The following is a 27329-nucleotide window of genomic DNA, read 5'->3' as shown; positions in this document are numbered from 1 at the left end:
TCATTTACCTCCTGACACACATCTCCTGGCTATCTCCCAAAGGATGAGTCCAAAGCTGTACATATCAGCCATGATATATGACTGAAAGTGATTTCTGTTCAAGCTTTCATCCAGCACCTCAGGAGGCATATAGCGTTTTGTTCCCACGCGGGTGTTTGGAGGGATGTCTACCTCATTTGTATCACTAAAATAAAGAGAAGTAAAAAAAAAAGGCATCAAATATGCTATAAAAGTAGATTGAAAAGAAAGTAACTGAGAAGGGAGAAGTAGTAAATTCAGACCACATCCACTCTCAAACAAGGTCAAAAGTAGTGCATAATCTTAATGGAACAAATCTTACAAAGAAAGCCTCTTAGTGTGAACACAATTCTTCCTAAAAGGCTGACTTGCCTCAGGCAGTATTAAGCATCCAAATGCAGAACCACAATGGAGATAAGACTCAACAGGGATGCTGTAACATTTGTGAAATTTCATTAGCATTAGACTGAACTCTAATGCTGGTGATAACAATCAAATCTTCATTAAATGCTATTTTCTTAACATACTCCACCACATAATGCTTTAGTCTTAGTAATTATTGGAAGACACTAAATAGCTCCAGCGGTATCATTTAGATATAGAAAATCAGCTCTGCAATGAAGAAGAGTCTATGTTTTGTGCACGCATTATGTTTGATCTCTCTCTGCTCTACACATCACAGAGTACAAACACACAGATGGAAATGTGTAAAAAAATCTAACCAAAGGCATCACTTCTCACACACCGACCAGAAGAGACAATGTGTTTCTAACAGGAAGCAAACACCCAGTAAATGTGTGACTGGATTTTTTTTCTCCTCATTATTACTTAAGATTCAACTGTAGCAATTTTAAAGTGTTCAAAAGTTTAGTGTCAGGCATACACTGAGGCTTATTTAGAAAGGTCTGTTTCAATTTCCTCACCTTCCAAATCTGAATCTTTTAAATGTGACAGATACAACAAAATCTCAAAGAATAATCACACAACTGTAATTTCCTTTACCTACAAGTATGAAAATGACACATAAAAGCCAGACCTCAGATACAACCAGTCACCTACGCAGTCATTAAATCATACATATGGTGGTTGCATTTGTGTATCCCTCCAAGAACTAACATAAATCTAGTGACCTGCACTATCTCACCAGATTTTGAATAAAATGAGAAAAGCAAAAAGCTTTACTGAACTCATTATGCTCAATGTGATACATCCCATTCAACCACTTTTTTTCTGGTTCTTGCCTGGGAAATGCTAAGGAAGGATTCTTTATGCAAGCTATGCAAAAACAAGCTATGCAAAGTAAATTCCATTCAGATAATGAGTTACATAACTTGCCTTGGTCTTTCCCAGTTCCCAATTTAGACCTAAGCAGTATGCTACCCTGTATCTGTCAGTTAAAGAATGCCTACAAAGGATGAATTTCTTCCCTGAAACTTTTACAGTGAACAGGGTATTTCCTTACTTACTGTTTTGCAGGCCCCTGCTCCCCAATGTAAAATTGTTCATTTCTCATCTCCTACAGAAATGTCAGCTTCATAAAGGAAAGACCTCATCAAGAAAGCTGGCATATAAGTTGCTAGTGAGAAGGGCACATTAAACCATCTTCTCTTACATTCTGAATAATTTCAAGATCTGTAGAGATTTTTTTATACATACATACTTAAGGGAGCCCGCAGTTTCAAAGCTGACCTCTGAAATGGAAACCTTCAGTCTATGGCCACATTTCTGTGCTTGGAAAAATCAGAGCATTCGTAACACACATCTCCATTGGGACCAGCACTGAGCTGAGGCTCTTTGTGAGCAGAGCAAGCAGCTGTCAGAGAGAAATGACTTCTTTATGAATCCCTAGAGCAAGCAAGTCCTACTTGTCTGCTCCTTCTAAGTTGTTTAAACACATAACCATTTTTAAAAATCAAATTTAAAAGCCATTTCAAAAATCAAATCTGTACTTTAGCAATTTGATTTGTTGGAAATGAAACAAAACACAGCCCAAATGGGGTGCTTTTCAATAAATCCCAATTAGCAACATGTGCAAATGATTAGTATTATTCTAGATATAAGTTATCTATGAATTATTTAGTTATCAGACAAGCTGATAGCTTCAGTGACAAGTTTGCTGATGTGAATTCAACCTGCCTGTGCAAAGTCCTTTTAACACATGGCAGTTAAAATACGCAGGTTGACAGTAAGCATTCAGCGATGAAAACTGAATGTTTACACAAATGCAATGGATGTGCACAATTACTGGAAAGCAATTGCTTCTACACCTGGGGTATGTGTTTTTGCAACATTCACCCAGACAGCTGCAGCTCACGTACGGGTGAGCACTGCATGGAAGTGATGCACACAAGACACAGGTGCTAGCTCCCACATGCAAACTCATGCATACAACACAACCAGCATGTGGCTCTTACCCAACTTTCCCTCACCCTGCTTAGCTCTACTCACCTAATAAATTTAACAGCCAAGCCCAAATCTGCTATACAGCAGGTTCCATTCTTTTTCACCAGGATGTTCTTACTTTTTAGATCACGGTGGGCAATGGCTGGTTTGCCTTGGGTACTGAAGATCTCCGTGTGTAGGTGGCACAAGCCACTAACAGAGGAGTAAGCCAGTTTTAGCATGCCTTTTGTGTCCAGCGTGGTTGATTTTAGATAATCATAAAGGGAGCCATTCTCATGATAGTCAGTGATCAGATACAGTTGGGTCCAAGAGCCTGTGCCTTTAATGTCTGCTGCAATGAATCCTGAAAAAAGCAATAGCAAGTTAATTCTTCTCAAGGCATTTTTGACTGCTCAGGAGTCTGAACTGTCAACCACTTCCATATTTTTTATTTTAGCAACACATTCAATTTCTTTTACATTACTTACATGCAGCTATGCCTCACCTTTAGCTCTTTACACATTTTCAGAAAGCCTAGATACTTAAACACAGGTGGCAAAGCCAGATGTCTGATTTTTCGAGCAATAGCCATGTTCCCATATTATTTTTTACCTGCACAGTAATACTTCAAGTTTTTTTCTTTTCAAAAGTGCAGGGTGACTAACTGCAGAGCACAGCAGGTAACAAAGCACATAAGAAAGGGCATCAGACAATGACAAATATAAAGTAATTAAATTTAAGAAAGCCATCACTATCAAATGATGATCTTTAATTTCACTCACCGAGAATATTTTCATGCCTCATCAGGACAGTTTGGTAGATTTCTGTTTCTCTGAACCAGCTGGCCTCTTCTGTGGTAAAAAACACTTTGACAGCTACCTTTTCGCCACGCCACTTTCCCATCCAGACTTCCCCATAGCGACCTTTTCCAATCTGTTTTACCATCTGAATCTGTTTTGCTATGGTCCTCTGAACCTGTAAAATGCCAAGACTCGCAATGAGAACGCGTTCTGCAGAAATTTTTTGCCTTCATCTCAGTCCTTCGTTTTTTCTCTGAACAGCAGAATACGCAGCAGTTGCAAAACAGATATCAACAAAATTTTGCCATATGGATGCTCCTTATCTCTCCCCAAGAGACAGCACTAGTGAGGCCATTCCTGTCCATGAGAAGAAGCCTTCCTATCTCATTTCCAAAGGCTTACCTACTCAACACCTTTGAGACAGACTCAAGATCACTGAAATTACTGTGAACAGCTTCCTATGACCTTCCTTGAAAATCCTATGACTAATAATTTCAAAATACTGATTTGTTATTTGGAGCCTTAACCATTACTTACCCAGTTACAACCCAAGTGCCTGCATTCATTTTACTGGGAACTGATGTAAAAATGAAAGCATTTGTCCAGCTCTAGCAGAAGGTCAATGCATTTATTTAGCAGCTTTGTAGAGGTATACACCACATATTGACAAACTATGCATAGTAGATGGGCTGATTCTACATTTAATGAACATTTATGATGACAAAAAGTCTTGGACAAATTGAAAATAACATAGAATTGCAGCATGTCTGAAGATGATGTATTTCTGCAAGCTCATAGAAGAAAACTTAAATAGATGTTGCAACACGACCCACTGGTGTTCATGGTTGACTCAGCCTCTCCTTAATGTAACAGGACATTAAGATGTCACCACTGCTAACAATTTTTGGTTTTGTAGGATTTTACAAGATTTTGCAATTTCATTTTATTCTAGGGTTTTTCATCTGGCCCACACTATGGGTAAAATCTGGATAAGAGTCATGTTGAGGTCTCTAGGTTTTGCCGCCACCCAGACACAATTCCTGAGCAGCTTAATGCAACAAGTCTGAATCGCTATGAAATCATAATCTTAAGAATTTCTGCGACCCTGGGTAACAAAAATGATCAAATTCTGATTTTAAAATCATGCTTCCTTTGCTATCCCTGGAATGACCATTGAAACTGTCAATCAGGTAATGCAGAGCAGGACTGCCACAATCCTTCTGAAGTATGACTGCACGTCACGAGATGAATTCAAAAGCTATTAAGTAAGGTCTATAGCCATTTATTTTGTAAATAAATTACTGTTTTTCATGTTGGAGAATTCAAAGAAGAAAAATTCAAAGAATGACATTTATGCAAAGCTATTTCAAAAGTTCCAGCTTTCTTCTGTTTCAATTTACATACAATCCCATTTTTCAGGCCCTGCAATGTGTAACTAGGGTTCCAAGATGGCTGCAATGCCATTCTTTTTTATTAACATCAGTGAAAGCCAAAAACAGATCAGACTGAATTTTTAAAATTGATTCATTCTCCTTTATACTCCTATACAGTGATTGAACAATAGTTACATTACATTGGAATTTTGCTTTAACATTTTGTAATGTCATTTTAGCATTGTTGCTTTCTATTCTGCCCATTTTAAAAATGCATCCTGAACAATAATGCTGTTATACCAAATAACTCAATTTGTGCAAATATATGTAATGGCATCATAAAGTACATGAAATTACAATACTTAATGATGAAAAGTTCCTTATTATATTACATTAAGAAAACGAAAAACACATCTCTGTTATGGGTTTTCAGGCGGCAGAATACTATGTGAGGGCCTTAACTTGGTTTGCTTTTGATAGAACTAGTCAGATGATTTACAGTGAACAATTTATATTATTTTAAGGAATTTAGCCCTTTCTTGAATCTGATTATAATTTTTAGAACAAAGCGGTTAATCAAAAATGCTAGATGAACTAATTCTGTAAGTATGCTGAATGATGTATCCATGCTAATTGTTTAGTGATTTTCTTTACTTATTTCTAGATTTTGTTTTGCTACTTGAGTTGTGTGACCAACCAGGTCCCCATGTCCCATTGTTTCCTTTCCTTGACTGCAATCAATCCAACCGCCAACTATTTCTAACTCCTGCATTCTGCTTTTCTGATCTTCAGTTAAATGTCTCCATCTAATGCAAACTAAAATTCAGACAAGCAAATTTTTTCTAATTTGCTTTTGAACAGAGGGCTTATTCCTAAGGCTGGGGTGCAGTCTATTGAAAAGCAAAATTCATTGGAAGAGAAATTAGAAAAAAAACATACACGAAAAGGCAGAGAAGGAACTCTGATTTCTCTCTCATTTATGTACTCAGCATTTTACCTCCTTCCCTGATTTTGAACATGGGTACACTGAGGCATTAGCTTTGCATAAACATCTTGTGTTGGGCAGTGGGGTTCTGCTTGCTCATGCAGACTTGATTATACCTGAGCTTATTGGCTCAAAGCTTTTTAGTTACAATTTGCTGTAATTTTTTTTTGGTTTAAAACTTGATTGGCAGCATTTGACCTGCAGCAAACTTTTCTGTCAAACAGCCCACAAAAAGAACGTTTGCTGAATGTCAAAATCTAGATAAAATCTTGGTTAATGCTTATTTTTGGTGTAATACCTGTACTCATTGGAATAAATTTTCTGCATAGGAGGAAGACAATACTGTTTATCATAAACTTACATTTTGAAATAAATGTGTGGGTTATGTTCCTGAAATAATAGCTTTGGAAGTTTCATTCCTTGAATAAAAAATAAAGCTGTTGAAAACAAATTCTTCCACAATATAGTCTACAGCATTATTGCTAGGTGCTTCCTATATGTTTCTTTCAGGCATGGGCCCAGAGGTACTAAGCTGTGTACTTCCAATGAGCATGTAGTGGTTGTAGCTGTCTGAGAAGCACAACAAACATTTATTATTATGGGCAAGTTTCACTGTAGCTCTCATTTTTCATCTCTTCCAAAGAAAATGACTATTTAAAGGGAAAGTCAAAGAAAAATGCATGTTTTCATAGGCAAAGAGAGAGCTAGAGACAGCAGTAAGACCACAGATCCCACCTTCAACCAGCTGAGGTTCACCGAGATGGAAGAAAGTATAAAGCACAAACTTTTGTCATGTCATGTCATGTTTTTTTTCCAGCTTTCTTGTCACGGCCATCAACCTCAATATTTAATACTAGACCAGGCTGTTCAGGGTCCCCTACAACGTGGTTTGAACACCTCCAGAGACAGGGCATCCACAACCAAACTGAGGCCAAACTGACTCCACTTTTAGCCAGCCACTCAATCTGTTGCCTCATTTCAAGGAAATAAAGTTTTCCATTTATTTTTCTCTTTTAGGTTTAGAAAACAAGATGTGAGGGCAAAAAAAAACAACAGACAGTACTTGGAAATTGGGCAACATCACCAGTAATAGGACCACTACAAACTAATCAGTTTGGAAGAGTATAGAGACATACAATTTCTGAAAAAAAGAAACTGAAATCTAATTTGTGCCGTTCTTTCAGTGCTAAAAAGCAACAATAGCCCTTGAGAAAACAAACTGCTGAACAGAATTGTTTTCCTACAGAAAGTAAATCCATTGCCTTTTTGGCATGTGAGCTGAGGGGGTTCAGCCATCCTGCAGTCAGTTCAGAAATAATGGTAAAGCTCACTCCATCCCCATGCCTTTAACTTTTGAGATTACCTCAGTACAAGGTAAAATAATTCATTCTTGACTTCTGAATGCAAAGTGAAGTCTGCACATAAAAAGGTTCCACATTCAATGAATTGCAATTTCTTTCACATAAAGCCTACGTGTCAGTGTTGGAAAAGCTATTGTGTGTTGCACGTAAAAAGTGAGAAAATAAGACTGCAGGCTAAATGCTGTCATTTGCACCGGGGTAAATCCTGATAAATTTCTGTGGTCTCTGTTGGTCTCTATTTACCCTGTGGTATTCTAAGTTAAGAGAGGAATTAAAAAGAAAACAAAACAGAACAAGTAGTATTTTTGGCTGAGCATACATGAGGAGAAAAAAAAATTCTCCTGATTCTAACGCAGTTGTTCGTCAGCTTAAATCCTTGTCAATTCTAGGAGAAAATAAAATATAAAAATAAATGAAAGACAAACCTTAAAGACACAGCGCCTCCTTTCAAACATTAAAAAAAATACATTTCTTGCGCATCATTTTGTTTTCTCTCTTCACTCCTTTTTCCCTGTGAACAGACATTCAGATAATGCTGCTTTCTTACCAGGAGAGGGAGCCCGGAGCCGCTGCCGGAGCTCTGGGACTGCTCAATCAGATCCTTCAGGGACTCTCCAGGGGGAATGTAGGTCTCATCCTGCTCCAGTCCAATGCTGTAGCGGGGCCTGGCCTCTTGCCGCTTATACCTGCCATTTGTACACCAAAGTTAGATTCCAACATAATGAGCACGGGTACAAAGGATAAAGAACCTTATCCTCCACATTAGCCTCATATATAGACACACGGCTTCCTCAGCTTCTCTGACCAATATTTTCAGTTTTATTTCTAACAAACCATTTTCAGCATCAAACCTCTATGTAATAAAACTCAAAGACTGTGCAGCATGCTATGAGCTTGCAAAGCTAAGAGATGCTTTTCTTTCAGAACTTAAAAGCACAGACAAAATAAATGCGAAACTTTATTTACCAACTGCAGTGGGTCTTTTAAAAGTAAAAGGAAGAACAATCGTGGGACCTGGGAGTATTTAAAAAACACAAAGAATTATTTAAACATATGTAGATTATGATGATATTTTAGACACGCTTAACATTCCAGTATTCTCCTCTTTTTTAAGATTCTCACCACATAAACTCACTGAGAAGCCTCAGTTTTTTTGTTCTGTATAAACTTTGTACTGTGGCATTCTCAGCTTCACTAAAGAGCAGTCTGTGCTTCAAACTGGAAGGCTTCTTATGATGCTGGGTGAAAAATTATACATGGAATACACCACTGAGGTATGCCTGTGAATAACATGAACAAAGTACAGATTCTTTTCACATGATAAAATTACGTCATTTTTCTTTTTTTTTTCCCAAGAGGCCAATCTTAAATTTTCAAAATTTTGAGTCCACAAAAAGACAAAAATTGGGAAGAATGCTAATGAGGTGATAAAATGTTCCTTATTTACCTGAAGTAGCAGAATATGATGATAAGCACCAGAAGTATACTACAGACAGTCACTGAGATCAGCAGGGCCTTATGGTGAATGTTTCCTTCAGCAAAATCTGGAGATAAAACAGAGCAGCAGAAGGAAAGAAGTGAGAAAATTTGGAAAGGGAGATGGTACAAAGTCAGTGTGAAAAAAATGCACACCAAGCATAAGGTTGTTGAAGCTGTGGATGCCCCATCCTTGGAGGTGTTCAAAGCCAGGCTAGAACAGGTCTGTCCCTGCCCATGGCAGGGGGGTTGGAGATAGATGGTCTTTAAGGCCTCTTCCAATCCAAATAATTCTGTGGTTCTAATTCAGTGATTCTACTACAACTCTGTACACAATGCCTCTGGGTTTTACTGGTGTTTTGTGCATGTCCTCATTGTGCCTCACCCAGCAGGGCAGCCCACAGGAGTCCATGTGCTGATGTATACCTACTCTGTCAAAGCGTGGATTTGCAAGTCCCAGTTTGAATGAAATCAATTAGAAAAATCAAACCAGGACTCATTGTTTTGTGTCTTAACATATGTGATCAGTGAAGACATGCAAAGATCTTAAATCCATATCTTAAACCACTGGCATCTGATTGAACAGTTAACATAACAAATAAATAATTGTGTTTATCCTAGTAGGGAAACAGAGGAGACCACCCAACCCCTGAGAAGGCAAACCGCTGAAGACTTTGTAGGCATATTTCCAGCACTGAAGAATACTCCACCTCTCTGATCCTGTTTTAACATTTAAGTGGGCATTTTTTTCCTCATTCATTCCATAGCAGACCTACGTGCCAGAAAAAGCCATGCTGAGGGGTGAAACCATCCTTGCAGCATTTATTCTGTAAAACACTTTGAAGATGAACCATGTCAAATAACTCAAGGAAACACCACAGCATGAAAACTACTAAGATATTTCAGTCAGTCTTTGAATGGAAGACTAATATTGTGCTTTAAAGTGCATCGCTAATCCCTAAATTTGTATTCTTGACTCAGGTAAGTGATACTGACCTTCATCCATGCTTCCCTGCTGTAAACCAAAGATATTTGGCACTGCTTTTCCTTTAAACATCCCAGTCTCAAAATTACACATCAGCATGTACACACACAAACCATCCTCCTGAAGTTGCTATCTAGACTACTGCAAATGAGGATAACAGCTCCTGAAGCTCTCCCAGCCCTGCCACCTTGCATCTTTCACACTAATACCGAACATCCTTCACACTAATACCGTACATCATAAAATGCAAGAACTCTATCCTCATTGACTCATTCTGGAATAGTGCTACTACGTTTCAGATTTACAAGGGTAATGAGACAAAGAGATTCCTAAGGGACTCTTGGCTTACTGTCAGGTTCTTTTAGATTAAAGATCGAATTTCTCCCTCTGTTTTTGTGCCCAAACGATTCCTTCCCTTTCCTTCTTCACTACAAACAGAGATTACCTCCCAGTGCACCTTCTGATCACGCTGGTCATGTTTTAACCTGCCATTACCTGCACCCGGAGCATTAGCAATGTAAACATTCAAGCTACAGCCAATGCTTTTGAAAGGGGACACTAACATGATGTCTATCAGGAAAACACCAGAGCCCATCATTCCCACTGAAGTGGCAGATTTTTACCTGGCCTGGAGCTGAAAATGAGAGCCCACTGGGGGAACCCAGTTCTCTCCTGTGATGATGAGGGCTGCTGAGGAGGTCTGAAGAATCTATTTCATGCTCCATAGGCAGTCTGGGTCTGCCAACCACTTCCCTCTAAAATATGTGGTTTGTAACAGTTGAAGATGTTGCAGTGCATCAGCTGAGGAGAGGATAAATAGTGATCTGCACAGAAATGTGTAGTACTAGTCTTGTACTACAAGAACTTGAGATGTGCCAGTATCATTTACACTGACTATGTGGATTTGATTATGTACATCTGGGAGAAGGATGATAAAATGACAGATCTTAATTGTATTGTGATCATTTTAAATGATTCAAACACCGAGCCCAACATTGCTAATGGGCTTCTCCCATTCAGACAATTGAACAAACATGCCTGTATTTTCCTCAAGGCATCCTGGAAGTGTTGCTCAGCTTTAACGCAACCTTGAGACTTTTTCAGAATTTTTCAGTAAGTACAAGGAAAGCATGCAAGACACGAAGGGATGTGTCAGTGTGGCAGTAGGTGACAGCTCCCTGCGCATATCACAGTGGGCATGCAACCAGATCTCATGGAAAAGGAGAATGACTTCCATATGTCTTCATATTTATTTGGCCACATAGGAAGAGAGGCTACAGAAATGCTAAATTGGACATTGTTTTGTCTTTCAAACACTTCCTATTGGCAAAATTCTGCTTGCTCTGCTTGCGCGTTTGAAGATTTCATAAACCACTTGGTACATGGACAACAAAATATAAAAAAAACTGCCTCTCTTCTTCCGTGTGTAATGTCTGTTTGTCATAGAATCATAGAATGGCCTGCGTTGAAAAGGAGACCACGGTGATCATCCAGTTTCAACCCCCCTGCTGCATACAGGGTCACCAACCACCAGACCAGGCTGCCCAGAACCACATCCAACCTGGCCTTGAATGCCTCCAGGGATGGGGCATCCACAACCTCCTTGGGCAACCTGCTCCAGTGCATCACAACCCTCTGTGTGAAGAACTTCCTCCTAATATCTAACCTGAATCTCCCCTGTCTCAATTTAAAACCATTCCCCCTTGTCCTATCACTATCCACTCTTGTAAACAGCCATTCCTCCTCCTGTTTATATGCTACTTTCAAATACTGGAAGGCCACAATGAAGTTTCCCCAGAGCCTTCTCTTCCCCAAGTTAAACAAGCCCAGTTCCCTCAATCTTTCTTCATAGAAAGACTGCAGCCCTCTGATCATCTTAGTGGCCCTCCTATGGACCCACTCCAAGAGCTCCACATCCTTCCTGTAGTGGGGGCCCCAGGCCTGGATGCAGTACTCCAGATGGGGCCTCACCAGAGCCAAATAGAGGGGGACAATCACCTCCATCTCCCTGCTGGCCACCCCTTTTTTAATGCAGCCCAGAACACAGCCTTCTGGGCTGCATGAGCACACTGCTGGCTCATGTCCAGCTTCTCATCTACCAGGATCCCCAAGCCATCCGCAGGACTGTTCTCCAGGAGATCTTCCCCCAGTTTCTATAAATACCTGGGATTGCCCCAACCCAAGTGCAGCACTCTGCACTTGGCTTTATTGAACCTCATTAGATTTTCATAGGCTCACTTCTCCAGCCTGTCCAGGTCCCTCTGGATGGCTTCCCTTCCTTCCAATATATCAACTGCACCGCTCAGCTTGGTGTCATCCACAAACTTGTTGAGGGTGCATTCGATGCCATCTTCTATGTCATTAATGAAGATGCTGAAGAACACCCGCCCCAAGATCGACCCTTGAGAAGGAACACTGAATCACTGATCACAACCCTTTGGCTGTCCAGCCAATCAATTCCTAATCCATCAAACAGTCCATCCTTCAAATCCGCACCTCTCCAATTTAGAGAGACAGATGTGGAGAGGGACCATGCCAAAGGCCTTGCGAAGTCCAGGTAGATGACATCCATCGCCCTCAACAACATGGTGAACACAGTGTTTCACTCAAGCTTCCCATGTGAGCTGTCTGCTAGAGTTATAGGTACAGGAGGCTGCTGAACTGAGGCAGGCTAGTGCTGCTGGAGACTCACTCCTCCCTCCTTCTTCAGATGAGGATGCTCCCCAGAATGCAGAAGGATAAAACTGCTCTTCCTGCACCATTTCAGGCAGCTGAGACCACCTCCAAAGAGAGGGACAGGACAGGACTCAGCCATAGGACAGGACTCAGCCATAGTCCACTTTGTCTCTGCAGTGGTACCAGTAATTGTGAGATGGAGAAGCTCTGCTCTTTAAGACTGGTGCTGTGCTGCTTACTGCTTGTTCCTTGGCAACTGCAACATGCTAAGCAGTGAGGTTATGAGAATAAGCAGCAGCTTCCAAGGAGGCAGCGGTGAGCTATGACTGTGAGCTCAATGAGGGGAACACAAAACAAACATATAGGAAGTTTAGGAGGCTTCCTCAGGTACCTTGGCTCACACATAATACCAAAGACTAGCACACAGCATGTTTGCAAACAATTTTAGGTTGTAAGAAAATATGGATGTGTGCAGGTGTCAGATACGGTCAGCACAGAAAGGGAGAAGTGGCAACAAAAGCAGGATCTCGTTACACCAGCCTGCCTCTCAGTTACTCTTCTGTGCTTTCTCCCTTCTCCCCCTCCCATTCACCCCACTTTGCCATGTGCAGCGTCACGCTGATGAGTGCACTGCAAATGCCACACAGCAGGTTGAAGGGAGAAGTCAGGGTGTCAAAGGCTCTCCTCCCTCCCCGTTTCATCCAGCTCACAATGTTAAGATTATCCAAGTAAAAATGGCAGTGAAATCCGAGGCGTGGAGACTGTGTGCACACATCAAACCCCATCGTTCCTCCAATCGTTCCCTTGCCCATTCATCACTAGCTCTACAGGCAGGGAGCCAGACACGGTGGCACCACCACTTCTGCTTATACAGGCTTTAAATCAGTAAAGATATATTTCTCCTTTCGACTGATCTCAGTCTGCACTTTCACAGGGATTTCCAGGAATATCTTTTATTGTTTAAAGCAGAGGTGTTGTTTCAAACCCAGTTATGATTTTCATTTCCTCAGTAAGATAAATACATAGGTGGTACAAGGATTTTGTGGTATCATCTGGCTATTTTAACTTGCCAGGTTTGTAACAAGATGAGCTCAAAACTTAAGCTTGGCTCTTACTTTCTTACATCTTGTTCAAGAAAACCCTGCTTTGTCCAATGCTAACTCTTTGAGCTCCCACCCTCATGTGCACGGCTCTCCTATCTTCTCACAAGGAGAGGGTAAAACTGTCCTTCAGCACATGCCAGGTCTGGAAAAACATTTCCAGGACACAAGCCGCTTGCCTCTCTAGAGATGTTACCTTGGTGTGCGGGTTAATTTGCAGTTCAACAACCTCTGACCTGCAGCTGGACAACCTCCCTAGGCTCTGTTTCCCATGAGATATGACCTTGGATGTAAGTTCAGAAGCCAAATTTCTGTTTGTTTTTTAAATGCCAAGTAGCACACATATTTTTTGTGGAATCCTGGAGGTCAGGAAGCTTCCTAGAAGCTTGTTTTTAGGTTAATCTTCCTTTTGTCATACTTCCAGCTTATGAGAAACGTAATGTACAAGTCTCACAGCTCTCATTCACATAACCAAGTCTAAAAGTTTCCAACAGACACAATGATCACAATGCACAGTACTGAACAGTGGCAATAGTGGGCACTCAGTATTTGTACACAGCTGCACGGAGAATCCCCTAAATCCAGGCTTTGTTCCGAGCTCTTAAACTAGCATACAGCCATGGCACATAAGAACAGGTCTGGGACCAGGAATGACATATGTGCTTAAGGCTTTAATAAAGGTGCTGGCTTCAGCCCTGCTCAGCCACATGGAAAGAAGCAGCTTCTGGAATACACTGTCAGGACACTGGCAGTGCACAAACTTAGTTAAAACAAAAATCCTCAGAATACACGGAATGATGCATTGTTTTCTGTTTGTCAGTATAAAATAGACATTTTGCAATATAAAATGGCTAGAGTCCTGCTCCAACTCTATAACATTATTCTTTCATCAAAAAAATCTATCTGCTGTTTAATGGGTCTGCCACCACAAGTGCCCAAGCGACACTTTTTTTTAAACCCATGTACACACACAGCAAAGTCAACATTGATCCAAACAATTTCTGTCACCATAAAAATCTTGTTGTACTGTTTTCTGTATAAGTAGCAGATAGTACAGCCAAATATCCAAAAAACTTAATAAGGCAGATGCCTAATGTTTGGCATTGATTCAGTACTTTTAAGTAGATTTAACATAGAATTAACTCAGCAGAGAGAAGAAATAATCTTCCAAACTGTAATGATATTTATTGATACACTAAGTAAGTGTGAACAAATATTGACTTCCTTTTGGAGTTTCTCCCTCAGTTCAAATAACTTTTTAAAATGAAAAAAAATACACAACAAAATAGTACATAACTCTCATGTTGGAAGTTGGAATTTTATGAGGTTTCACTGACTTAATGACTTGCTAGTAAATAGTGAAATATTTACACACCACCCTCCACAGGCCTGGCGCTGCAACCCATCTGTGCAGAGTTTCATAGGTGTGAAGGGAATATCTTACATGAGAGAAGGCTTTCTATGAGCATATATTTATGTGTAAGTAGCTGTTGTTTGTCAGTTTGGGTTTCCAACTCAGAATGCCATGATTACAAATTCTCCTGCAACCCTGAGCATACTCTCACAGACTAAATTCCATGCTGACCTCCACAGATCTTGGCCATTGTTGATGATGCCAAGAGTTTATGAAGAATATTACACTGATCTCAGGAACACATTCTTTAAAAATGGAATCTGCCATATCCAGCCAAAGTGGTTTTATCAATTTTCAGAAAGCAATGTTTAAACAAAACAAACACACCTAAATCTGACCTACGCTTGCCTCAGAATCTACTTAAAAGTTAAAACACTTCCATTTGTTCTTAATAACAGCACACACCAACAAAATAATAGTAATTATACGAGTTTTCACTTTTCATTCTATTTTGAGTTACATTTTTCAAGCAGAAAATCCACTTCAGTGGATTACTGGGTTCTATAAGTAAGAAACGCTTTATGGATTTCAGTCAGTTTGAAATGCTAGATTAACCTCTAGAGATCTGGTCCCAGATGTATGTGCTGTTATGAACAGATATAGGATTCAATTTTATTATCACGAAAAACTATACACAGCAAGAGCCATCCCCTGCCACGTGCAACTTCAATCTTTGGGATGACCACTAACAGCCAGCAATCTATGACAATATCGAGCAAATAATTCATCCGGTGCTCACTGCACGTGAGCAACACAAATAACAGCAGGAACCTGCAACCATGGGTCAAGACACTGCTCTCTACTTCAATAAATCCAGACAGTTTTTAGTAGGGCTCATCTCTCTGATCATGTACACTTGGATGTGGGTGCATTGGTTATGGCTTTGTTTCTTCCTGAGACACAAAGGGCAATAGCAGAAAAAGGTCAGTTTGGGCCTGGATGGACTTCCCTTTACCTCGATTTTTCAGTGGAGGCAGTGTCGGGTGAAGATGTTTGTTACAGTAATCTTGGCCTGTGCAACATTCAATAGATCTTCTTTGGTGTGGAATAGGAGTGTCCTGGAATAATTTCAGAGAAAGCAAAGTAATTAACTGAAAGCCATCAAAATTCAAGCAATACTCAGGCAGCCAACACTTTCTTACCCGACACTGGAAGTCCGAGCCTTCTAATCCTAGACATCCTTTGGTGACCAAATGTCCACCAGAATCATCTTCTTCTATTATGGTGAAGCAGTAGCCATCAGTGCTGAGGATTGAAAAGAATGAATCAGTACAAGGTTCTGAAGTGAAAAACATGGTGTTAAATACAGTCTTCAGCATTATTCATTGAAAGGAAAATCTTCCATTACCAAAGCAACATATTTCCTCCAGCAGCATGACAAAACACAAAGGGCTGAAGCACTATTGCACGTGTGGAAAAAGTCAGGCACACATGCAATCTGCTGTAACAGCACAAGACAGCTGACAGTATGACATTCTCACCTATTCAAAATTTCACAGCTACAAAGCTCACTAACATCTTAATTCTCTGTAAATTCCTGCAGCCATTAACGTGTGAAGGCTTTGGAAAACTACATAAATGCAAACAGCAATGCTACAGCAGGTCTGCCCTGTGCATGGGAACAAGGCATGGCTACACACACCATGGTGGGAACATGGAAAAAGAAACATTCTTGAGATCCTTGCTGTGAAATCTTATTAAGAGAGATTTGTGATTCCTGTTTTAGATGTATTACAAACTGTGGCACTGGTGTGTGAGTCCTTGAGTTATCATCAACACTCTTCATAACTGTTTACTTGGGTTACAAACCTGAAATTATCCAAAACACTCCCATTTACACAACCATGTCCCATGGAAGATAAGCATAATAACAGATGGCTAGATGGTGCTGGTGATAAATGTCCTTCTTTGATGAAAGTCAAATGCCTGCATGCTGCAGAAAGGGGGGGGGGGGAGGGTACAAAAGGGGGACTTCATTTTACTGAGATTGCCATGCATTAATTTCTAATTACTGTTGGCGAGCATGTAACATAAGTGAGGAACACAAGTTGACTGATTTGGAGGAAAAAGATCAAGAAATAAAGAATTATTTAATCCAATACATTTACTTCACAAAAAATATTCCTTTATTTTCATGGGAAACTAACATTGGTTATTACGCTCAGCAAGTATTTTTCTGAGGAGAATAAACTCAGTTAAAACAAGGAAATAAAAAGAAAAAAGGATTAGAAAATTTAAGCACCACAAAATTTCAGATGATTTGCTCCCAGTGGAAGGAAAGGAAGTCTAACAGAGCAGCAAGAGAAAAGAAAATGAGATGTAGGATTCAAAGAGTGCTGTTACACATGGAATAGATAAACACCATTTGTAAGTACTAGCTACAGGACAGACAGATGCTGGCTAGAAAAGAGTCATGTCAAACATTTGCAGTAGCATATTTTTATATTAGTGGTGCAGGGTCTAGCCACTGTAAACTTATTACTTCAAATAATAATCTATCACTCGTTATTGACTTCTGGATTTGAAAAGTAACCAATTGTATGTTACAAATTGCTTTCTCAGAGAAAAGAGAGCTAGGGGTTCTACTCCCCTCTGACACTGTGCATACGAGCAAGGCAAAGGAGACAGCTGCCCTTCTGGGCAACAACCACCTTGATTTCATTGCCGAAGCTTAAGATAGGAGCGATTGGATTGCCAAGAAGAGAGACTGTAAGGAATCCATTAGAGTAGAATATTATATTAGATTAGATTTTATTTGTTTGCATGGTGCCTTTGATTCAAAGTAATGAGTAAGTGTAACCCAGGGGACAGAGCAACAAAACAATAAATTGCAATCTAGTGAAACACAAAAAAGAACTCCTCAGCTAGCAATCCACAGCAAAAACCAAAACTCTCTGTTTCACCGAAGGACAGGGGCGGAAGGAAAAGCCAAATTGTTTGCAGAAGGAAAAAAAAAAAGCAGGAAAAGTCAGCAATTTTATTTCATTTCTTCTGACTTGTCGTGGGACTCTGATACTTTGCTCATTTTAGAAAATTGAATTTTGGATCCTCAAGCACTTCAGTCCCTCTGAAAATTTTCACAGAATCACAGAATGGCCAGGGTTGGAAGGGACCTCAAGGATCATGATTCTCCAACCCCCCTGCCACATGCAGGGCCACCAACCTCCTCATTTAATACTAGACCAGGCTGCCTTGGGCCCCATCCTGGCCTTGAATGCCTCCAGGGACAGGGCATCCACAACCTCTCTGGGCAGCCGTTCCAATACCTCACCACTCTCTCTGTAAAGAACTTCCCCCTGACATCCAACCTAAATCTTCCCTCCCTCAACTTAAAACCATTTCCCCTTGTTCTGCAGTTATCTACCCTTTCAAAGAGTTGACTCCCCTCCTGTTTGTAGGCTCTTTTTAGGTACTGAAAGGCTGCAATGAGGTCACCCTGCAGCCTTCTTTTCTCCAGGCTGAACAAGCCCAGCTCCCTCAGCCTGTCCTCATAGGGGAGGTGCTCCAGTCCCCTGATCATCCTAGTGGCCCTCCTCTGGATCCTCTCCAACAGCTCCCTGTCTTTTTTGTACTGGGGGCTCCACACTTGGACAGTATTCCAGATGGGGCCTAACAAGAGCAGAGTAGAGGGGGACAATCACCTCCCTGTCCCTGCTGGCCACCCCTCTTTTGATGGAGCCCAGGAAACCATTTGCCTTCTGAGCCGCAAGGTCACACTGCTGGCTCATGTTAAATTTTTCATCTATTAAGACCCTCTAGATCCTCCTCCACAGGGCTGCTCTCAAGGACTGCTCCTTCCAGTCTGTACAGATGCCTGGAATTCCTCCGGCCCAAGTGCAAAACTCTGCACTTTGCCGTGTTGAACCTCATCAGTTTCACCCGGGCCCACCTTTCTAGCATCTTGAAGTCCCTCTGAATGGCATCTGTTCCTTCCACCGTGTCATTTTACTTCAGATTTAAAAAGACAAACAATATTACACTAAATAGAGCAAAACATAAAAGTTATAAAGCTCCAACAATAAGGGTAAATCATGTTCTTTACAGGCAACAATAGAGTAATGAGGGAAACATATGAGAAAACTAAAAATAGCAATGCCGATCAAAATAAATATTGGTTCCAGTTGATTCTAACACTAAGAAAAAATAAAAAGTGTTCATACAATATAAGAATTCTTTGTTTTATTGCAGATTTGGGAAAGAGATAGATAGAGGTGACTCTTCTGAAAAGAACAAAGTCTTTCATTCCCAACCTCCTGCCCTGAGTTCTTGTCCTGGTTCACAGGCTGTCAGATGAACTGTACATTGCAAGGAAAAGGCACAACATACCCCTGCTGGTTTATTGACTTACCTGCCTCCAACTTTTCTTATTCTAACAATTAGGAACAATTTAGCTGTGTATCATCTCTAATTTGATGTTTAGTTTGGTGACTGCACAAATAGAAACATACGCACACTGCTGACATATCCAAAGCAATATTAAAAACACATTCTCTGCTTCCAACCAATTTGTTTTTTAATATGCACAATTAGAATTCTGCATAATTTGACTCTGAGAATCTGAGACTGTTGTGTAAAGAAGGAATTCATCCCAATGATACAACCCCATACACATCCACTAACCTCCTTCACTAAAGCATCAACTTCTTAAGGTAAGATGCAAGAGAGTAATTGAATGTAAGTTGAATGTGATTGCTAATAAGCACAGATTTGGTATGTCACACATTTGCCAAGAGTGAACTTTCACAGCCAAGACAAATGCCAGGGAAACAGTGGGAGTTTGTAACAGAAACACTGGCAGGCACTGATATAGAAGGTGCTGCTACAATTACAGATTACCTGAGCAAAAAAGGTGATCTGAAGCAAGAGCTTTACTAAATGTCAGAAGAGAGGAATGGAGGCCAACAGTTCTGCAGCTGCTCACACAGATGTCCTTACTGGCCGACAGCCATCGCACACAGAAGATTCAATACCTTAGCTACCAAAACTTGCCTGCTGAAGATTTCCTGTCCTGGTTTCTATATGCAGTCAGGCATGGCAATATATAACTTGCAAAAGCAACATCGTTCCTTCATGTGACTTGGTGCCTATGACAAGCAGATGGGTTAAATAACTTGGTGAAAAGAGTCCTTACATTTAATTCTGTTTGCAATTGAATCCATATGGGTGTTATATTTTTTTTCCCCTCATCCCCATTATACTCCTAGTTTTGATATCAGAAAGAACTACACAATCTTTTCATTTTCATCCTAGGGAACATGGCAAACTTCTGTACTGTTTTTTAAAAATGATTAAAAAGTGTTAGAATATACAATCTCCAGAAATTGAAAGTCTGTATACTTCTATAAAGATTGGATGAAATGATCTAATTCAAAAATTGGCTGGCTGACTCTGTTTGCATCTATTTCACCTATTTTGTCATATCATTCACTTAGGGAGGATGCTGAAGGCTAAATTCAGCAAAACAGTGTCTTTGGATGTCATCCCTAAAACAAAGAGCCCCCTGTAAATGTGCTCAGTACAGGCTAATGTTCCAGAAGAAATAACAGTGGCTGTGCATCAGGGAAGTAACGTGAAACCACGAGGGAAGGAGAGCATTACAAAATTGTTGAGCCAGATGCACCTTCACATTTGCACAGCTACCCCAAAGGCAATCAGAGACATACAGATGTGACAAAGCATAGAATATGGCCCACAGGAGGACAAAGTTCCAAGCCCGACTAGTATTTGAGATAGTGATGCTTGTCCGACCACGTTCTACTGTATGTCGTACCATTTGGCATCATGCTGAAACCAATACGATGATGAAGAGAATAAGATCAGAGTAAGGTCATCAGGGTGTTCAGTGACAACTCTACTACATTACACACAGAGCATGGAGGGGAAGATACCCAACATATCTTAGCAGAATATCTTCCCATATATCCTATTTCCCATATAGGTCTATCCGCCAATATTATCTCCATATGATCTTCCCAGACATGACTCAGCCTATTAGATGTGTCGCACATTGCTCTTATCACAAATCAACCACAGTTTTCCCTGATATGTGGGTCACAACGCAAAATTCAAGACACAATGCCAGACTATCCAGGCTACGTGCTAAGTATATGAGATTTGATAAGTCTACAGATCTAGTAGCATAACCTTGGGTATGACAGTCACACCAAGCATGGGTACCTCTCTGCACATTCACCAGCTCTCTCCAGCACCGTTCACTTATGTGCAAAATCCATTTCAGTAAATGTGAGAACTGTGAAGAAGGAAACTATCAACATAAAGCTATAGACTTTTCTCTATTCCCTTTCCCTTTATTTTTTCCTTTTCTTTCTTTTGTGTAAAAAAATTTAAACACTGGCCAAATAATTTCTTTTACCTGGCTTTAAGACTACAGTACAGTTGAATCTGTATGATGTACTCTCCTTTTTAGTGGTGGGGCAGCTTCAACATGGATACTTGCTATTTTCGAATGTTTTCTTGGTTTAAGTAAATTCAATATGCAAGGGAAATCTTAAGTACTTCAACACAATAACACCAAAGTATTCCCACATGCTAAAAAAAGCTATCTGAAAGTAATGCAACAGGTCTCTGTACAGGGAAATTGGACCTGCATTACTGTTTAGCATAAGGCATATATTAAAATATATGATACAGGCAGCCTCTGAGCAAAACTAAGAAAGAACAAGACGTTTCTGAAGCATGGTTCAAAAGGGTGGGATGGAGATCTGGACCTTGGTTTGAGTACTCAGGGAGAAGTCATCTGCTAAGCCATGTATGGGACAAAAGGCTGAAGGGGAAAAGAAGAAAAGAGTGGAGCTTGCAAGGGTTGTTCGCTTTTGATTTTACCGATCAAAACAAATTTATTTGCCTCCCGCGCAGCCCCGTATAAAGGCTTACATTAAAAAATAAAGATAAGCTACCATGCAACATCTCATCATAGCTCCCTCATTAGGAAGTGTTCAATTTTACACTAAAAATTGAAAGTGACTAAAAGAAAGTATGCTTGAACTCAGTGCTTTGGCCCACTGTTAAATCCTCTACATATCAAATTACATAGAAAATTCAATCCCATTATCCAGAGAACATGAAAATGAAAAGAAAATCAGGTCAGGTGAATTATCACCTCTGGTAATGCTGAGAAAGCAACTTAATTATTTTATTGCATTAGATAACCAATGCTACCTTAAGACACAGTTGGGCAGAAACCATAAGAAATTAAATTCTATCACCCTGATCCCTAAAACTGTCAGCATTTATTTATGAATGTAAAGAGAATACAACCAGGAACCTAATCAGCTCTGCCTTTATTGCAATCCCATTACACTGATAGCCAATTAAATCTAACAATACTTTTAAAAATATGCAACTAATTTTGACTAGACACAACTGCCCACACACTCATTTTGCCTGTACAAAACATAAAATGAAACAGTAAAATGAGGTCCTGGTTGTTTCAAAGCAGCACTGAGCTTCTTTATTGAAAGCCTTTTATGAACTGCACAGATGTTCAAAAGAATGAAGTTCCAACACACCACAGGCTAGCACACCCTTTACAAGCAAAGAACCATGAAACTTTTACAAAGACCTTAATCATGAGGGCCTCAAGTGCACTAATAAGTTTTAATTACCCTGAGTGGTATCCTCACACCACCCAACCACACATTCTGCCCAGGAGCTCTGCTTGACCTCAGGTTTAAGCACTACATCCCTTCCAATCTATGGTGAGCGAGTGCCTATCTCTAGTTCCCTCTCCTGCTGCTGCTCCAGCCTAGAACTAGCAGGCCCCTTGGCACAGCTATCAATAGATCTAGATCTGCCAGGTGCGTTTAGGTACAGTGAGGGGAACAGGGTGTTAGTGGGTAAGGCAACAGCTAGCGCCAGTATCACCCTCTGCGCCTCGCTTGGTCTACTACACATAGCACTGTCCTTTCATTGCTCCCCATCACTGACTCTTGATGAAATGTCCCTCTAATGAGTCTTTCAAAACTTATGCGCTTATGGATTGATCCATTTTAAAGAATGCTCTTCAAGCTAGAGCTACTGATTTGTTTATGATAAAATAACGTGCATTTGCAGCTGTGGTATCATTGATAGTTTCCTAAAGAACTATTGCACGTAAGTTGAAAAAATACAGAGAAAGGGTAGTTCTGTATAGAAACACAGAAGGCTGATCAAAGATTTGACACAGATGTGGCTTAAGAATATTTATTTCAAATTGAAAAAAAAAAAAATACAATTACAGAAAGAACTTTAAATGGCCACCAGATGTCCTCATTTTTTCATAAACATTCAGGGTACTGCTTATCTGCTCAGTATGTGTGCCCTGATACATAAATATTTGTGGTAGCAGACCAAAAACTTCAGCAGGGATGGCAGACTGCTATTTGTAAGAGATTTCTATTAGTGACTGTGGTGGAACTGCCTCTTTTATTCCAGGGCTTCTAATTTAGCCACAGCTGGAATTGCTTTTCCATTGAACTTTGGGAGCACTCCTTGCTCCTGGGCACACAAAAAGCTCCTCTGCTCTTGTGGAAGCCTCAGTGGGAACAGTGCATGATGCGCTGAATCAATGTAGCTCAGAGCCCTGCAGACTCCAGTACAGCTCAAATCTTAACAGACTGACAGAGCTGCCAGCAGAGTTCAATTCTTAACAAATATTGAAAGCTTTAATGACTATATCTGAGGGAAGAGGATAATTAATGCAACAACTTTTAATCTGAACAGTTTATTTCTTCTTCAGACAAACTCAGCACAATAAATAATATTTGAATTTCAATATGGTGTATTTTTCTTTAGAGTGAAGTTAAATGAAAATTCCTGAGCGCTTTCAAACTGTGCCAATAGTCATTCAGGATAGCACGAAGCATGAAAGTTACAGGCTGACTAGTAGAAATCTCTCAAAGCATGGGGAAACTCAAAATCCCTGCTCACAGCATGGGGAAACTCATAATCCCTGCTCACCTGACTGGGCTTGGCCAAATCTTTTGAAAGCCAGATACTGGAATGTTAGGCTTAGAACTTCCTTGTCACTGTAAGGTCCCTTTTCACTTTTCATCCTTAATTCCAGCTAAGCATAAGGAATTTAAGAAGCAAAAGATTGACACAGTTAAGCAGGTGCAGAGAAGACAAGGCATGTTGTATGCTTTGTTGTCCTTTGACCTCACTGCAGCTCTCATATCAAGGTAAGGGGAGCTACGGCCACGATCACTATCCTGAAAAGCATTATTATTGCTGGTAAACCACAAAGGTAAGGTATTTAATTTCAAATAATCTAAATTTTTAATTTTAAATTTGTCTAAACTCTTCAGCAATTATATTGTTGTTCATTGGGCAAGTTGGATAGCACTCAGGTAACAGCACAGGATGGGAAAGAGTGGATAAAACATGCAACAGTGCACCCAAAGTTAGCGTATAAATCGTTCAATGAGTCAGTTCCTTAACATGAGTCCTCTCATGCTTCATAATTAATGGATTCAAGTCTTCTGCATCTTTCCTGTTGATGCATGCAAGGCAGCATATGTGAAAGCAGTGGCTCTTGCTGGGCAGGAACAGGAAAACTGATTCATGCTGCAGGAGATCTGCAAACTGATCTCAGAGGGAATTTTTATAGCTTTTTTTAAATGGACTGCCATTTGAGAGCAGTTAGGTCTGACTTCTAGCTATATATGGGTTTGAAGAAAGAAGGTTGAAAGGGGGAAGTAGTATTTACAGCTGTCATCAAAAACTGCCATACACCTCTGTGTGAAACTGCAGGCTGAGCTGAACCAAGTCAAGCTACAGAACAACACTCATAAATCCCAAGAAATAGCAATTTGTCTTCAACAACATTGGGTTTTTCCTTGTTTATCTTCTTAACATGCTGCCTGGAAGATCTAGTCAGCACTGACACAATGTTAGACGGTTTCACCTGAAAAATAACTGCATACACCACTGGCTCATCCAGGTGAGCTCATATTTGTGTCCTGCTTTGATGCTTCCTGCAGTTGCACAACTCCACTAAACCAGAGCAGGCAGTATCTCCAGTATTTTACTTGGTTTTAAGGAAGCAGAATAAAAAAGTTGATATTTATGAGAAGCAGATGAAGAGTTCACCCCTCCATGACTGCAAAGACAAACTGTGCATTCATCTCAAGCCAAGAGGGGTGTCAGATCAGCACCCTAATTCAGCAGCAATAGTTCATGTGTTTGCTGCAGGAGTACCCTGTGAAAAAAGTCAGAGTGGGGGAAGAGCAGTGTGCTTCCACTGCAGGTGCCAATGGTCCACTCTGCTGTATCAGACAGTGTCAATGCTGAGCCTCCAAGGCACAGCATATGTCCATCTTAGGGAGTTAGGACCTCTGGGAAAAGCAGAATCCAACCCAAATAAGTTTACTCTATTAATAAGTACTCTAACCAGTGCCTGCAGAAAGACTGTGGGAGTACAGTTAACATTAAAAAAGTATTTAACACTTCATCTCAAGAGAAGAAAAGACTTCTACCATGAAACAAGTTGTCTTATCAACCTACAAAACACTTCCGTAAAAACATATACAAAAGAGTAGGTTTTTTATGATAAATGAAATTTATGAAGATTGATTATAAATTTATGAGCATTTATAGACACTTCAAAATATTTCCAATAAGTCTCCTCTCATCAATCGCATGCACCCTTTAAAAACAAACTACTACATTCAGAATATATCATATATAAAAAGAATTAACACAAGTATTTATCTAAAGCTTGAAAGATGTAAATACTATAAAAAGAAAATATAGGTGTGCAGCTGACATCTATGTAAAAAAACCAGCTAATTTCTAAACAACTCCTTTACCAATTACTGCTCAAACAAGAACACCCAACTTGAGACTGCAGAGCCATCACAAACAGGTTTTCTCATGTTTTACCACCAGACAGATGCTCCACGAACCTGCAGGTGCTGTTGACTGAGTCCTCAGGACAATGGTGGTGGCACTGACATGACAGCTTCTTCTGTGGAGGGGCAGGTGCTGTGCCTTCACCATCTTCTTTTCTGCTCTCCACGCTCAACTTGCTGGAGCTTAGCAAGGGCATCTTGTCCAGAAAACTAGCAAGAAATCAAGGAAGAGGAAAAAATATTTAGGCAGGATTGCAAGACATGAAATGGAGGCTTTAAAGTATTCCTTCACATCAAAATTTGAGTTATTTGAACAGTGATTTGCTACAGAAGAATTTTCTTTAGAAGTCACTAGTTGCTGTGGTGTTTGAGGCTCACTGAGCCTCCGTGTCCTTAAATTAAAGGTGCTGATGTTCAAGTTCAGCTGCTGCCAGTGTTCCAAATAAGAGCTGGGATTTTACATACTGTGCAGTGCAGTTTTCCTTCTATTGCATTGCATAGCTCAGATCCTCGATTGCACCTTTGCACTTTGTTTCTCTTTTTATTGGCACACATCTTCATCCATTGAACTCTGTAACACAGACTGGGATTTACAGCTCTGAAGGCAGAACTGAACATGTGTATAATTCGGAAAGGATCTAACAAAGTGATGCTCTCCCAAGTTCAACAGAACTTCCTGTCACTGAATGGTATAAAGGCCACTTATAAAAACTTTCCTCGTTTTTCCATATAAAATATTGTAAACAATGTGAAATGCAAGAACGCACCCTAAAATGAACAGAAATACATGGAGATGATTACTTCTAAAAAACCAGAATACTGAATCTCCATGAGGCTGTTGCAGTACAGCTGGAGATGCTGATGATGGACTAGGAGTTGCTTAAGCAATTCATTCTTTCCCCTACCCCAATTCTTCTCATAAATATCAGCTTTCAGTGCTTGTGAATATTTTAATTTTCAAAGACAAAAATGAGATCAGCATGAAAAGCTTCAGTAGGCAGTTTCTCACTTTCCTGGTGCTTCCCTGTAAAGAATCTTAACTAAACGGTCATTTATGAACAGCTGTCTCCAACAGAGCAGTAGATCAGGCTTGAAATTCTTGATCTACTGTTAAATCTTCAGGAACAATTGGCATTATTATTATTGTTTTGATTGACTGCTTCTTTGTCTCTAATTGAAATCCTTCCCAAATTTCCAACACCAGGACTGATATATTGCGGAGCTGAAAGAAAACTCCATCCTCCTTGACTCCCTAGTGAAAGAAGGGGTGGGCAAACAGGCAGAGGGGATAGGAATAAGTAGCTGCTTTGGGAGTGGGATGGCAAGCAAGGACTGATAACAGGCTGAAATATCCTGAGATAGTGTAAGGCTGGAGCAAAAGCAGGCAAAGGGCATGATAGGAATTGCCTGCACTCATACAGACACTGGCAACAGCTGTCAGATATGCTCTCATCTTCAAGTGAGCAAATTGGGGAATACCCTAGCAAACGGGGAAAAAGCTGAACATAATTTACACTGAGGAAAATGAGACTTTGTGTGAGAAAAGTGTTATTTAAACAATTTTTTTTAAAGATTACGGCCCTTTCATTCTTTGCAAATTATGATGACAAATGAATTACAACCATTCACCAGATCAAATCTATGAAAAAGATCACATCTATGAAAAAGAGCTTGATCATCAAATTTGTTCAGTACCTACAAATCCCATCGAAAGCAACTGGAGGTTTTGATCAGCTCACATTTTCTGAAAGCCAAACCATAAAACTCATTATAAAGCAAACTCTGTGCTTATAATACTTGTGCTCAGCATCAAGATATTGCCTTCATGACGCAACTGGCTGTTGAAGACTAATATTTTTAATAACTATTAAAAAGTAGAAAATTAGAATGTAATGGTTTGGTTCACTTG

General features: G+C 40.1%; 1 protein-coding gene across 1 annotated transcript; it reads right to left on the bottom strand.

Annotated features, from left to right (window-relative positions):
- BMPR1B (bone morphogenetic protein receptor type 1B) lies at positions 1-25629 on the bottom strand (the record flags this gene model as incomplete). The annotated part of the gene is made up of 8 exons (XM_079534113.1): positions 25475-25629; positions 15713-15815; positions 15526-15628; positions 8367-8463; positions 7467-7605; positions 3183-3375; positions 2467-2764; positions 1-184 (listed from the first exon to the last, which is right to left on the bottom strand). The coding sequence occupies exons 1-8, from the start codon at positions 25615-25617 to the stop codon at positions 1-3; spliced, it is 1260 nt and encodes a 419-aa protein (XP_079390239.1). The 5' UTR covers positions 25618-25629.
- Positions 25630-27329: the final 1700 nt, after the last annotated feature.

The sequence above is a fragment of the Tetrao urogallus genome (assembly GCF_951394365.1).
Source record: "Tetrao urogallus genome assembly, chromosome: 4".
NCBI lineage: Eukaryota > Metazoa > Chordata > Aves > Galliformes > Phasianidae > Tetrao > Tetrao urogallus.
The sequence above is the reverse complement of the archived record's forward strand: the minus strand, read 5'-3'. Positions and strand labels throughout refer to the sequence as shown.